General features: G+C 37.5%; 1 protein-coding gene across 1 annotated transcript in view; it reads right to left on the bottom strand.

Moving 5' to 3' along the window:
- The window catches only part of SLC9A6 (solute carrier family 9 member A6), a 59,390-nt gene that overhangs the window by 2,915 nt on the left and 39,949 nt on the right, over window positions 1-16,526 (bottom strand). The window contains exons 14-15 of the mRNA XM_063083213.1: window positions 14,275-14,354; window positions 3,955-4,060 (exon numbers count right to left, since the gene is read on the bottom strand). Coding sequence (XP_062939283.1) covers window positions 3,955-4,060; window positions 14,275-14,354 — 186 coding nt within the window. The remainder of the gene's footprint in view (window positions 1-3,954; window positions 4,061-14,274; window positions 14,355-16,526) is intronic.

Here is a 16,526-nt window from a genome sequence, read left to right as displayed (position 1 = left end):
TGCTCTTTTACACGCTGGCCCCTCCACCCCCTTCATGTGACTAGCGCTTACTTATCACTTTCTCTTGGAAGTCTCCCTTGATCTTCCAGGACTGGTCAGGTGTCCCTCCTATGTGCTCGCACAGCACCCTGGAGTTGGCCCTCTCTCTGTGGTGGCAATAACCTTTAACAACAACTGTGTGTATATGGGCCTGCTCTCAAAGCGTGTAGAGTCTGGGGGCAGGGAGGAGGAAGAGCAGACTGGCACACGTAGTTATGTTTCAAGGGTAAGTGCTGTATAGTCTGGCCACGTAACACAGTAGGGGCATGGAGAAATAGCTCCAGCCAATAGCTCCAGCCCTTACTGCATACTTGTCTCCTAGCTCCACAAGCTTTGGTTCTAATGGAAAAACTGTGGCCAAAATAGTATAATTAAAGTTCTAGAAAGAGAAAAGAGTCAAGAATGTATAGTTCCATTTTGGTAAATAAAAAATGTGTACATGCACATAAAAGTCTGGAAGGTCATTCAACATGATAATTGTGAGTTTTATTTTCTTCTTTATATGTTTCTGTACTATCTGAAATTTTATTATGAGTGCATATTACTTTTAAAAATCAGAAGAAAGTCTTTTTGTAGTGTAAAGAGTAAGAATCATTCTAAATATGCATAACGATCTAACAAAAAAAAATCTGATTAACACTCTTGAGAGAAGCAGAGCTGACAGAAATATTTTATATGCTGATGAACTTGATTCTGCAGCTTTCCAAATCCTGTGTGTGTTTGAAAATTTTTAATTTGTCTAAAATAGTCAAATACAGTAGTCCCCTCTTATCTGAGGGGGATGCATTCCAAGACTCCCAGTGGACACCTGAAACCATGAATAGTATAGAACCCTATATATACTATGTTTTTTTTCCTATATATACATGTCTATGATAAAGTTTAATTTATAAAATTAGGCAAAGTAAGAGCTTAACAACAACCAATAATAAAGTATAACAATTATAATAATATACTGTAATAAAAGTTATGTAAGTGTGGTCTCTCTCTCAATATACTGTAATATTTTTGGACTATGGTTAACCACAGTAACTGAAATCACAAAAAGCAAAACTGCAGTTAAGGAGGGACTACGGCAGACTGAGAAGACTATTAGACAAAAATCTAAAAAAAAAAAAAAAAAAAGTACTTGCTAGTGCTAGAAATTTCCCTAAACACTCAAAGACAAAAAAATGTGAATTAAAAAACAAATCCAGTCTACGGCCATACCACCCTGAACGCGCCCGATCTCATCTGATCTCGGAAAAACAAATCCATGTCACCAATCAGCCCAAATCCCTTCCTATCTAATCTAGTCGTAACAGTAAATCTAACGTGTCTATCACTTAATTCAGCAACCCTCATAACAAATCACTGTGGCTCATTCACAGGTCAGCAGAGGCTCTTCAGCACTTTCTAATGTCTTTATTAACTTTGAGGTTTGGGACAATATCTACCAAATTTAAAAATACATGTCTTTTGACCCAGCAATTTTACATTTAAAATCTATTCTATATACTTTTATATACTTGGGTAAATTTATATGTAAAAGGATACTCACCATAAATATTGTCTGTAACAGCAAAAAAAGGAAACAACTTAAATGTCTATCCATAGGAGACTAAATACATCAATTTTGGTATAGCTCCAAATTTAAATACTATATAGCCATGAAAAAAGAGAATGTTAACAGATCTAATGTACTCACATGAAAAGGTATCCATCATGTATCAATAATGGAAAAAAGCAAGTAGTGGGAAAATACACCCATTTATGATCCCATTTGTGTATAACAAAGCTATATATACACACATATAAGTTTGCATAGATAAAATATATCAGGAAGTATCCAGAATAAACCTTTAATAAAGACTGCCTCTGGGGAATCTAGGTGGGAGAAATGCGACTTTTATTTTTCATTGTGTACATTCCATACTGTTTGAATATTTGGTCATGAGCATTTTAGTTTCATTTATTTAGTTAGTTTTTGTTTGTTTGCAATCTTTGAGAAAATAATTTTAGAAAGACACTAAACAAATGGACTATTATAGCCTTCAGTTAGCATTTTAGTTTTATAACTAAAAAAAGTAGTTAACAATAAAAATATAAAAAAGTAAGTTTGACAGCTATTATCGGTTAAATCATATCCGCCCCAAAAGATGCTGAAGTCCTAAACCCCAGCACCTGTGAATGTGACTTTGTTTGGAAATAGGGTCTTATTTAGAAATAAAGTGGGCCCCTGATCCAATATGACTGGTGTCCTTATGAAAGGGGAAATCCGGACACAGGTAGAAGAACACACACAAAGAAAGAGCCCCACGAGAAGATGAAGGCAGAGGGTGATGCATCAATAAGGCAAGGGATGCCAAAGATTACCAGCAAATCACCACAAGCTAGTAGAGAGGCCCAGAGCACATTCTCCCTCACAGCACTAAAAGCTACCAACCCTGCTGACACCCTGACCTCGGGCTCCTATCCTTCACAACTGTGAGATAATACATTTCTGTTGTTAAAGCCATTCTGTTTCTGGAACTTTGTTACAGCAGCCTTAGGAAACTCCTAAAATAGTGTGTCATATTCCACAGGACGCAGTTGTTGTGGACCTCTTTTGGCTTTTAGTGATGGCAAGTAGGTCTCTGGAATTCAAAAGCCAAGCCTCACCACCTGACCCACAGAGCTGGCTGACCCCTCTGCACAGAGTCACATGAGCTAACAGGGCAAAGGGGAAATGGAGACTGCGTTTGAGAGGGGAGCCTGGGCAATGCAGAAGGGAGACAAGGCAACCTGGGATGTTCTCCCCACCCCACCAGCACAGTCTGCCAGAAATGTGCACTCACTCAACACAAAACAAAGCTGTGGGGGGCTCCTCCCTAGCCCAGCTGCCACCAACACTCTGCCTACTCTTTTCCATCCCTACACTGTAGGATCTGCTCTAACATGCCACAAAAGAGGTCGCAGGGAGCTGGGGGGTGGTGAACATCTACAGTGCTTTACTACAACTTCCCTTCTCCACTCAAGGTCCTGAGTGTTGCATCCGAGTAGTCAAAACTGGTAGGCTTTGTTAACAGGGGAGCCTATTTGATGCCATAGATTATTTCTAAAGGGTTGGTTTAGATTCAAAGGTTAAAAAAAAAAAAAAAAAAAGTGAAAAAAAAAATGTTCATATTTAAAAATAAAGGCTGGTTAGCAAGCCTGTAATTTTTTTTCTTAGTTGCAGTATTTATCAAATCACCAATCATTATGTTGGTGACTAAAGAAAAATTATGGAATCTTGATTCTATGTAGATATGCTCATGCTTCCCAGCAATGTGGAACAGAAGCAGATAAACTTTCCCTAACATCTGAAAGTTGGTACGTGTGAAAGAACAAAACATCTGTTGTACTTTAGGGGCATCAAAAATAGTTTTATAATGCTCTCAACGTAACTGTGAAAACTCTCATTTGTAGAAGAAAATATACACATTTAGTACTGAGCTCAGGCCACATACTGCAAGTAAATGAAAGCCAGCATGGATAGAATTATTTGCTAAAATCACTTACAGTAAGACGAGGTGCTATTCTATATTTGTTTTCAAATGATGTTTCAGAGGCTGTGAATTATCTTTATAGAGTTTAGTGTATTTTCTGGTTGAGCAAAATATGCTTAAATTCCCTCTCCTGGATTTTATACCTCGAAGACGAAAACCCAAACCAAAATAAAATGAAAAACTAGCAACCCAACCACAGAGTAGATACTTTTCACTTTCTTTTTTTTTTGTCGTTTTTTCGTGACCGGCACTCAGCCAGTGAGTGCACCAGTCATTCTTATATAGGATCCAAACCCGCGGCGGGAGCGTTGCCGCGCTCCCAGTGCAGCACTCTACCAAGTGCGCCACGGGCTCGGCCCGATACTTTTCACTTTCTGAAGAATTTCATTTTTGGATAAAACCAACTTACTTCATAAGCCTGGGGGCTGGTTAGGCACCTGGCGATGGGGCCACAGCAGGCAGGGAGCGTTGTCGTGAGAGGCGGCCCGCTATGAGTCAGCAGAGGTTTCAGATAGCTGTGCTGGTTAAGGAAGAGATGTGTGCCTCTCCTCACACATTTAAAAGAACAACTCATTTGATAATAATCACTGTCACGGTGTACCAACCACTTCAGAGGATAGCAAAGGACTCTTGCACATGCAGTCTCATTTCATTACCGTGTTATGGCAGTGATAGCAAAGGCACGTTTTATCATCATCTCCATTTCACAGATATGGAAACTGAGGCTCAGAGAGGTCAATGACCCACCTAAAGTCACACAAGTAAATGAGGACTGATCCACTACCCCAAATGGGTTTGACTTCAAATCTTGAGCCCTTTCCACTACATCATATTGCTTTTCTAATTTTACTAAAACCAAAAGAAACACAAAATCACTCGAAATTTAGCACTGAAGAAGATAAGGAAGAAAGTAAAGAAAAATACTGGTCAGAGAAGTGATGAAATATTCCAGTAGTAGAATATAGTAATAAAAAACGGTTTTAATCATTTATTGTAGATTCAGCTGACTTCTTGAATACAAGTTGAAACTTCAGTATCAGGTTAGTACTTTTCCTGTAAAGCTATAAGGAGGAAAGGGAAGTCAAGTCTCAAGACATTTTAAAAACTATTTATCATGAGCTTCTCTATCATAGACCCTCATTTCAGTATTCATTTATTCTCCAAAAAGTAAAACTAAAAATAGATGTGATAATACAAGATCCTCAGATGAAAAAAGAGGGAATTGCACGAAAAAGGAGAAAGGCTCATATGCCATATCCCCCACTTTCTAAAATGTGAACCTAACATTGTTCTCAATTAAAAATGACTATAGTGAGAGGCGCCTAGCCGGAAAAGCCGAAGATCTGCGGAGACCACACGCTCTGTCTGCAGTGCCAGCGTGGGACCCAGCAGGTAGGCCTCGCTGTGGCCACCCAACTCCATCCCCAGACTGGCCGAATGTGCGTGGAACAGAGAGGTGCCCAAAGGGAGAAGCTGAAGATCGGCGGAAACCACGTGCCCTGTGGAGGCAGCATGCGTCCCAACAGGTAGGCCTCGCTGCCACCACCCGACGACGTCCCGAGCCCAGCCAAGTGCATGCTGACCAGAGAGGCACCTCCCCAGAGATCAGAGGTGACAACGCACCTGAGGCATTAGTGGGCAACTGAGCAGACACTGAGGAAGCCATACCAAATTGGCAGCCCCGGAAGCATCCTAGCCAGACAACAGTGTCAAACCAGTGGAGCATGAAATCCTCTGCCACAATGACTAAAAATCAAAGGAAAGATACCAGAAATATGAAAAATCAAGAAAGTATACCACCAAAGCGTAATAACTCTCAAGCTCTAGATCCTATAGAACAAGAAGCCCTTGAAATATCTGACAAGGAATTTCAACTAATAATTATAAGGAAACTAAATGAGATACAAGAAAACTCAGCTAGACAACATGATGAAAGGAGGAAAAGTATACAGGACTTGAAAAAAGAAATGTACAAGGAAATCAATGCCCTGAAAAAGAATGTAGCAGAGCTTACCAAACTGAAGAATTCATTTAATGAAATAAAAAACACAACAGAGAGTTTAACCAGCAGGCTTGCAGAAGTAGAAGAGAGAACTTCTGACCTTGAAGATGGGCTGTTTGAAATAACACAGGCAGACAAAAAAAAAAAGAAAGAAAGAAAAAAGAATTAAAGGCATTGAAGAAAATGTGAGAGAGATATCAGACAACCTTAAGTGCTCAAATATACGAGTCATGGGTATTCCAGGAAGGGGGGGGGGAAAGGAGATTGCATTGAAATCATATTCAACGAAACAGTGGCAGAAAACTTCCCAGGTATAGGAAAAGACACAGATCTTCAGATTCGGGAAGCTCAAAGATCCCCAAACGTATTCAACCCAAAAAGGTCTTCTCCAAGACATGTTATACTCAAATTGGCAAAACTCAGAAACAAAGAGAGAATCTTAAAAGCTGCAAGAGAGAAGCATCAAATCACCTATAAGGGAGCCCCAATCAGACTAACATCAGACTTTTCATCACAAACCCTAAAAGCCAGAAAGGAATGGGATGATATATTCAAAATACTAAAAGACAGAGATTGCCAGCCAACAATACTCTATTCCGCAAGGCTATCCTTCTGAAATGAAGGGCAAAGAGTATACTTCTCAGACAAACAAAAACTGTGGAAGTTCACTACCACACGACAACCCTTACAAGAAATTCTCAAGGGAGTACTGGGTTTGGAAGTTGAAAAATAACTACCACTGCCATAAAAACCCAAGAAAAATCAAAAACCACTAGTAAAATAAAAACGGCAACAAGGAAGAGAAAAAGAAAGTTTATCTACAACGTAAGGAACCAACAAATACCAAAAACAAACAGTAAATCAGAAAGCAAGGACCAAAAGACACTTAAGACAGCCAAACAATAATCAATAAAATGCTGGGTTCAAATCAACAGTTTTCAATAACAACTCTTAGTGTAAAAGGCTTAAATTCCCCAATCAAAAGACACAGACTGGCTGATTAGATTATAAAGGAGGACCCAACTATATGCTGCCTTCAAGAGACCCACCTCACCTATAAAAACTTACATAGACTAAAAGTGAAAGGATGGAAAAAGATTTACCATGCAAACAGAAATGAAAAGTGAGCTGGAGTAGCTATTATTATATCTGATGAAATAGACTTTAAACTAAAAGCCATAAAAATAAATAATGAGGGCCACTAAATAATGATAAAAGGATTGATCCATCAAGAAGGCATAATAATAATAAATATGTATGCACCGAATGTCAGAGCAGTCAGATTTATAAAGCAAACTCTATTAGACCTAAAGAAGGAAATAGACACTAATACCATAATAGCAGGGTACCTGAATACCCCACTGTCAGTATTGGACAGATCATCTAGGCAAAGAATCAGCAGAGAAACACAAGACCTAAACAATGCTCTGGACCATTTGGACTTGGCAGATATCTACAGAACATTCCATCCACAACCTCAGAATATTCATTCTTCTCATCAGCACATGGATCACATATTAGGTCACAAATCAAGTCTCAACAAATTCAAAAAAATTGGAATTCTCCCATGTATTTTATCAGACCACAATGGATTAAAACTAGAAATCAAGAACAAATGAAATTCTGGAAACTATACAAACACATGAAAACTAAAGAGCATTCTACTTAATGACATATGGGTCCAAGAAGAAATCAAGCAGGAAATCAAAAAATTTATTGAAACTAATGAAAATAATGATACATCATACCAAAACCTGTGGGATACTGCAAAAGCAGTATTAAGGGGGAAATTTATTGCATTAAATGCTCACCTGAGAAGAATGGAAAGATGACAAGTGAACAACCTAACACTTCACCTTAAAGATCTAGAAAACCAAGAACAATCCAAACCTAAAGGTAGCAGACAGAAAGAAATCATTAAGATCAGAGCAGAACTGAATGAAATTGAAACCCAAAAAACAATACAAAAGATCAATGAATCAAAAAGTTAGTTTTTTGAAAAGATTAAATAAAATTGACAAACCATTAGCATGGCTAACAAAAAAAAGGAGAGAAGATTCAAATAACAAAAATTAGAAATGAAAAAGGCGATATTACAACTGATTCATCTGAAATACAAGGAATCATTCGAGACTACTATAAACAACTATATGCCAACAAGTTTGAAAATCTGGAGGAAATGGATAAATTTCTGGACACACACAAGATACCAAAACTGAGCCATGAAGATGTAGAAAATCTGACCAGACCAATAACAATAAAGGAGATTGAAGGTATTATCAGAAAGCTCCCAACAAAGAAAAGCCCAGGACCAGATGGATTCACAGCAGAATTTTACCAAACATTCAAACAGGAATTGAAACCGATTCTTTACAAACTATTCCAAAAGATTGAAACAGACGTAAATCTCCCGAACTCTTTCTATGAAGCAAACATCATCCTGATACCAAAACCAGGTAAAGATATAACCCAAAAAGAAAACTACAGGCTGATATCCTTGATGAATATAGATGCAAAAATCCTCACTAAAATACTAGCAAATAGAATACAGCAACACATACGTAAAATTATTCACCACGATCAAGTGGGATTCATCCCAGGGATGCAAGGTTGATTCAACATACGCAAATCAATAAGTGTGATACACCATATTAATAAAGTCAAACACAAGGACCATATGATCATCTCTATAGATGCTGAAAAACCATTTGATAAAATTCGGCACTCATTCATGACAAAGACCCTCTATAAGTTAGGTATAGAGGGAAAGTATCTCAACAAAATTAAAGCCATATATGACAAACACACTGCCAATATCATCCTGAATGGAGAAAAGCTGAAAGCTTTTCCTTTAAGGACAGGAACTAGACAAGGATGCCCACTCTCACCACTCCTATTCAACATAGTGTTGGAAGTACTAGCCAGAGCAATCAGAGAAGAGAAGGAAATAAAGGGCATCCAGATTGGAAAAGATGAAGTCAAGCTGTCCCTGTTTGCAGATGACATGATCCTATATATCGAACAGCCTAAAACCTCACCAAAAACCTCTTGGAATTGATAAATGATTTCAGCACAGTAGCAGGATACAAAATCAACACACAAAAATCAGTAGCATTTCTTTTCTCCAATAGTGAACATGCAGAATGAGAAATCAAGAAAGCTTGCCCATTTACAATAGCCACCAAAAAAATAAAATACTTAGGATGAGTTAACTAAGGAGGTGAAAAATCTCTATAATGAGAACTACAAACCACTGCTGAGAGAAATTAGAGAGGATACAAGAAGATGGAAAGATATCCCATGCTCTTGGATTGGAAGAATCAACATAGTGAAAATGTCCATACTACCCAAAGTGATATACAAATTTAATGCAATTTCCATCAAAATTCCACTGACATTTTTCTCAGAAATGGAAAGAACTATCCAGACATTTATATGGAATAAAAAAAGATCACGCATAGCCAAAGCAACGCTGAGCAAAAAAAATAAAGCTGGAGGAATAACACTACCTGACTTTAAACTATACTACAATGCTATAATCACCAAAACAGTATGCTACTAGCATAAATACAGACACACTGATCCATGGAATAGAATAGAGAATCCAGAAATCAAACCACACACCTACAGCCATCTGATCTTTGACAAAGGCACCAAGCCTATACACTGGGGAAGAGACTGCCTCTTTAGCAAATGGTGCTGGGAGAACTGGATATCAATATGCAGGAGAATGAAACTAGACCCACACCTTTCACCATACACTAAAGTCAACTCAAAAGCACAGGCAACCAAAGGAAAATTAACAAATGGGATTATATCAAACTAAAGAGCTTCTGCACAGCAAAAGAAACACTGAACATAGTTAAAAGACAACCAACAGAGTGGGAGAAAATATTTGCAAACTATACATCTGACAAAGGATTAATATCCAGAATATACAAGGAACTTGAACAACTTTACAAGAAAAAAACAAGCAACCCAATTAAAAAATGGGCAAAAGAGCTAAGTAGGCATTTCTCTAAGGAAGATATACAAATGGCCAACAGACCTACGAAACAATGCTCAACATCACTCAGCATCCGGGAAATGCAAATCAAAACTACACTGAGATACCATCTCACCCCAGTTAGGATGGCTAAAATCCAAAAGACTCTGAACGATAAATGCTGGCGACGTTGCGGAGAAAAAGGAACTCTCATACATTGTTGGTGGGACTGCAGAACGGTGCAGCCTCTATGGAAAATGGTATGGAGGTTCCTCAAACAATTGCAGATAGATCTGCCATATGACCCAGCTATCCTACTGCTGGGAATATACCCAGAGGAATGGAAATCATCAAGTCGAAGGTATACCTGTTCCCCAAAGTTCATCGCAGCACTCTTTACAATAGCCAAGAGTTGGAACCAGCCCAAATGTCCATCATCAGATGAGTGGATATGGAAAATGTGGTACATCTACACAATGGAATACTACTCAGCTATAAAAACGAATGAAATACTGCCATTTGCAACAACATGGATGGACCTTGAGAGAATTATATTAAGTGAAACAAGTCAGGCACAGAAAGAGAAATACCACATGTTCTCACTTATTGGTGGGAGCTAAAAATAAATAAATAAATTCACACACACACACACACACACACACACACACACACACACACACACACAACCCGGAGGGGGGCGGGAAGAAGATATAACAACTACAATTCCTTGAAGTTGATACGACAAGCAAACAGAAAGGACATTGTTTGAGGGAGGGGGGAGAGGGAGGAAGGAGGGAGGTTTTGGTGATGGGCCACAATAATCAACCACATTGTATATAGACAAAATAAAGTTTAAAAAATAAATAAATTAATTAATTAATTAATAAAAATAAATAAAGGATATTGCCAAAAGTCTATAGCTAACATCATAATGGTGAAATATTGAAAAATTTCCCCAAGGTCAGAAATAAGACAAGAATGGTTCAGTATCATCACTTATATTTAGCACTGCACTGGAGAGGTCCAGCCAGTGCAATAAGACACAAAAAGAAATACAACGGATTGTAAAAGTAAAAGTAAAACACTATTATTCATAGATCACTTGATTGTATATACAAAAATCAAAAACACGAAGTCAATATGTAAAATCCAAATATGTATCTGTATGTTAACAAAACAAGTAGAAAATAAAATAAGTACTGATGGAGTTTGGATGTGTTGTCCCCTCCAAAACTCATGTGGAAATTTGATCTCCAATGTGGCAGTGTTGGAAACTGATTGTGTCATTGGTGCGGATCCCTCATGAATGGATTAATGCTCTCCCTGGGGGAAGGGGGATTAATGAGTGAGTTCTCACTCTATTAGTTCCCACGAGAGCTCGTTGCTTAAAAAGACCCTGGCACCTTCTCTCTCTCTCTCTTGCTTCCTCTCGCCATGTGATCTGCTTGTACCTGCTGTTGCCTGCCACTTTCCACCATGAGTAGAAGTAGCCTGAGGCCTGTGCTAGATGCCGCTGTCCCAGAATCGTAAGCTAAATAAACCTCTCTTCTTTATAAATTACCCAGTCTCAGGTAATTCTGTCATAGCAACACAAAACGGACTAAAACAAGTACCATTTGTAATAGCATTAAAAAAAAAAAATCAAAAACATAGGAATAAATCTAATGAAAGATGTATAAGACGTGTACACTGAAAAGTAAAAAACATTAATGAGAGAAATTTAAAAAGATCTAAATAAATGGAGAGATATACTGTGTTCATGGACTGGAAATCTCAGTATTAATTGTCTTCAAATTCATCCGCAGATTTCATACAAACATAATAAAATTGCCAACAGTTTTCTGTGTGTGCATGAGTGTGTGTATTATGTGTATCTCGACAAGATGTTTCTAAAATTTAAAGGAAAATGCAAAAGACCTAAAGTAGCCAAGGAAAATGCTGGAGAAAAACAAACCTAGATTTACTCCACTGGATAGCAAGACTTACTATAAAGTATGGTAATTAAGAGTGTGTGGTATTGGTATAAAAACAGAAAAATAGAAAAGAGAGTCCAGAAACTGACCCCCACTTACACAGCCAAGTAATTTACAACAAAGACTCCACTGTAACTCAGTGGGATAAAGGTGGTATTTTCAGTAAATGGTGCAGGGTCAACTGGATATCCATATGGAAAAATAGATCTTGACCCATACCTCGCGCCACACACAAAAATTAATTTGTGATGGATCAAAGACTTAAATGTGATAGCTGAAACAATCACAGTTCTAGAAGAAAGCAGAAAAAATATCTTCACAACCTAGAGATATAAAAGATTTAGTAAGACACAAAAAAACTAACCATAAAAGAAAAGATTAATAAAATGGACTTCATTAAAAAGAACTTCTATTCCTCAAAAGACAGGACTAAGAAAATGAAAAGGCAAGCTACAGACTGAGAAAGTATACAATACATATATAATCAACAAAAAGCCCAATTCAGGAATATAAAAAGAAGTATAAATCAATAAGAAAAAGAGAAGACAACTCTGTTAAATAATGAACAAAAGACTTGAACAGACATACTTCACAAAAGAGGATATCCAAATGGCCAAAGAACATGAATGGGTACTCAACCTCACTGGTCATCAGAGAAATGCAAATTAAACCACATGAAACATCACTACACACCCATCAAAATGGCTAAAATTTAAAGGGCTAAGAAATACCCAGTTTTGGTGGAGATGTGGAGCAACAAGAACTCTCTTAACTTGCTGGTGGGAGTGAAGATGAATTCACCATCCACCACTCTGGAAAACCAGTCGGCAATATCTACTAAAGCTAACCATACACTTGCGCTATATCCCACTCCTTGGTATACATCCAAGAGAAATGAGTGCTTATGTCCACCAAAAGATATACAAGGGCACCTCAAAAAGCTCATGGAAAGATTTATCTTTTAATTCTATTTTTCCATGAAGTTTTTGAAGTACCCTTGTATATACATAAATATTTACCTTTATTTGTAATAGCCCAAAGTTAGAAACAACCCAAATGTTTACTAACAGTAGAACGGTTAAAAATTAAAGCTGTGTGGTATATTCATACTATGCAATACTACAAAGCAATAAAAAAGAATGAATTACTATTAAATACAATATGGATAAATTAGAATATGTTGAGTGAAAGAAGACACAAAAGAATACATAGTATATGAAGATCAAAAACAGGTAAAACTACTCCATGTTGATGGAAGTCAGAATGTGGTTACCCCTTTGCAGGGAGTGGGGAGGGATAGATGGTAGTTACATATGTGTAGACACAGTTCAAAATTCATTACGGTGTACACTTAAGATCTGTGTACTTAACTGTATTCAAGTAATATCTCAATTATAACAATCTGGCTAGACAGAGGAACTGAAATCTAAACTAATGAATAATTAAGTTTACCAGGTACGAAAAAGATCAGGTTTCAGCTGAGTAGTACTTAATAGGGTAGTACTGAGTCAAAGAAGTCTTGGTGTTTACTTCTATAAGAATATACAGAAAAATAATCTATTATTTTACCCTTTCTCTACATTAGGATCATTTAAATATTTGGTATATTATGCAGAAAATGCACAAAGCATTTTATGCAAAAAACAAATACTAAAAAAATTACAAAAATTTACAGAAATCAGAGGGATGAAAAAGCCCCAAGAAATATGGGAGTGGCTTATATCCAAAATGTTGATAATGGCGCCAAAAGTAATGACATAATGTTTAAACAATTTTAAAGAGCCAGACTCTCTCCCTAATGGGAGTCTTAATACCACAGATATGCTTACATTCTTACTTCTATACAGTAATTTAATTTTGAAGTACTTGCAAAAAGTGAATTCAAAAATCTAGTAAATGGAATATAATAACTAGTAGCTTCTAATCATAAGTGTCAACCGAACTTTTCTTAAATACACAAGGCTTCAATCAGAAAATTGAAAAAATTTGTTTTACGTGGCTGTCTCAAATTTGCTTCAGTGTAACATAAACCAAGTTGTGATTCATTTACTGATAAATCTTAGCTTGAAATAACTCCATGGCTCCTTTTTCAACTTCAATTTTCAAATAAGAAATAAATTTTAATAGTGATAAAATATTTTTTAAAAGGCATAATTTAAACAGGCTATAGAATATCAACAGTACTCAAAGTATAACTATGAAAAAGACTTAAAATGGCACAAGAAGGAAATCTGGTAAAAAATGAAAACATTAGCTATTTGTGGCATTCTGAAGGGAAAGGAGAATCTCCCAGTCTTTGGAAAGGTCAAGGGAGAAAAGGCATATCACAGCACACTGCGGTATCTAACATTACTGCATTCTAATATCGTTCTCATGCTTTTCCCTAAGACAGTCTTTCCTCTTTCACCCTAGCAAGTATACTGACAAGAACTAACAAATATCTTTTTCAGGATTCACTAAATTAACTAAAGGACAATATGTATTAAAGTTTGCTCAATAAATAAACCTATATATTAAAGAAAGGAGGTCATTTGGACTCTCGATTAACTTCACACAGCCAGCTTCTGCAGTAAACAGCCCCTACTAGTTTCCTGGGCTTGCAGAAGAATTCGTTTGTGTGGGTTTCCTTCTCCACTACACTGATGGGGAGAGGGAAAACTAAAGGTAGGTTTTATATTATACTTCAGGAAGGGAATGGTCAAAACAATTGTTCCATTAAACTGTAATTACTCATGTCCATACTATCATTTTTTTCTCAATTAAGGATACTTATGATCAAAGTTGTACCATATCCGGAAGAGCCAAGCACTCTCTGCTTTGGTAGTTCTCCTTTCATTTTCAGGAACACCCTGCAGACAAATAATACATAAATCAATAGGTACACAAAGGTACCAAAACATTTATTTAGAGCCATTCCTTTGCGGAACCAGAAATAGAGTCTACTACATATAAGATACTCTCCAACATGGGTAACATTAGAAATTTAATAGCTTGTATATTGCAGCTCTGGAATAAGAAATTGAAATGTTTTTCTGAACACCTCTATTACTCAGGCTGCTTGCTAATTCATGAATCTACTGTCATTTATACTGTGGGATAATTCACCTCCTAAATGTGAAAGACTTATACCACCAATGTAATAGCACCTTAAGTAGAAAAGATCTCTGTCTTTGGGAGTTGCCACGGGTTTCAAAAATAACTGGCATTTTCAAAGATGCTACTATGTTCTTACAACACTTGCAAAATGAAAACAAGCAGGGAAATTCCATGGTAAGCCTAGCCGGCTAGGAAGGAAAACTAACACAGTAAGCAGGCATCTTCTAAAACAGCTTCCCAAAATATAAACTGTGTCCTTATTTGGAACACGGTGCTGTCAGTAGTCAGCAGTTACACGATCTGGTTCCAGTTCGGCTCATTGACATTAACTAGTTTGGGCAAGTCCCTTTCCCTCTCTGGGCCCAAATTTCCTTATGTATAAAATGTGAGGGTTAGAGAATTTGTAAGGCCCTTGCCAGCACTAATGTTCTATGGTTCCATGATTTCCTAAGAGCACAAAGTTTAGATTCTGGGTTTTGGCTCCTTCCTGTCCTTCTTAATCCTCAAAATAAATTACGTTTTCTCTCAACATGTATCAACACATACACAATATAAAAATGTTTGAGAACATTATCTGGGCTTCCAAGAGCCAAAGAATGCCTACTGCATTTCTTTTCCCATTGTTAGGTGTAGGTGTGAGTGCCTCCACTTCTTGAAGAGTGATTCCTCTGTAAATCTCACCATCCCCTCACCACATAAACACCTGCACGTACACCCAACCGCCACACACTCCATATGTACTATAATGTTCCTCTGTGCTTCCTAGTGAACACTCAAAATATTGAGTAGACAGTGCAACCAAGACATCCATAGGGATTTGAAGGCAAGGGAAAATGGTATTTTTTTTTATATGTCACAATTGGTACTCACATATCTGGCTCTCTCCCTGTCACTCCATTTCCATTTCTCCTCTGTGGTGACAGAGGTGACACAGCTGGTGGAGTCTCATGCAGACTGTGATCAAGCATTTGTCTTGTGAGCTGTAGCATGACTTTATTCTTGTTTTGACACAGGGGTGGAGGCACTAAGGCGCTATTACCCACTGGACACGACACTAGCAGCATGGCATTATGGGAATTTATCTAGCCTGCTTTGTACAAGTATTTCAAGCTCATGGAATTCTACTTTAAGGTGTTGACCACAAAAGAGGAAAGTACTTACTATATAACATACACACATATGCACTCATCACTCAATAGCTAACAAAATTAGCATTTAGGAAATGAATCTGATCAAATTTTTTAAACCACACCCTGAAGACAAATATATCAGGGCTTGTTTCAGACAAGAAAAAGAATTGTGTTTTGAAAGAGATGCTTTCCATTTTCAAAAACTTAATTTCTGTGATTTCTCATTTGTTGCCTAGTACAGAGTCACATATTCCCTGGTGCTCAGAAACCATTAAAAAGCAGATGGAAAATACCAGGAAAGGGTGGTCAGTCTAGAGAAGGCAGTGAGTTACGCTGCACTCAATCCAACTGGCTCAGATTCATAGGAAAAACTGAGAAATTGACACACAGAAGGAAGGAAGCAAGCCTTGTGGCCAAGGCTGAGGCACAGAGTAAGAAAGTGCATTTCCCTGAACAGGCATGGGAGACTGGCTGAAGACTGAAAAACTTCTAGGCAGTTCTCAAGGGCAGCTGCTGATCATCTAATTTGAAAGTAACATAGGAAGAGCAGCTGGAGTGGAGATTACATCAGAAATAAGTCTTCATGCGCAAACCAAAGTGGAAAAAAGCTCCCTTTGCCAGAGCAGCCACTTGAAAACCCAGGAGTGCTTAAGAGACTGCTCTCCTCTGTGGCAAAAGCCCAGGATAGTGCACAGATATTAAAGCTGTCATCCTTGATAGCCACAACTGTCTAAAATTTGGTTTTGTCTCTATGGAACAGTGATAAAAGCCCAGGAAGATGTCAGTTAAATCAAA

Source organism: Cynocephalus volans, chromosome X (assembly GCF_027409185.1).
Source record: "Cynocephalus volans isolate mCynVol1 chromosome X, mCynVol1.pri, whole genome shotgun sequence".
Taxonomy (NCBI): Eukaryota; Metazoa; Chordata; class Mammalia; order Dermoptera; family Cynocephalidae; genus Cynocephalus; species Cynocephalus volans.
This window is presented reverse-complemented; position numbering and strand designations above follow the sequence as displayed.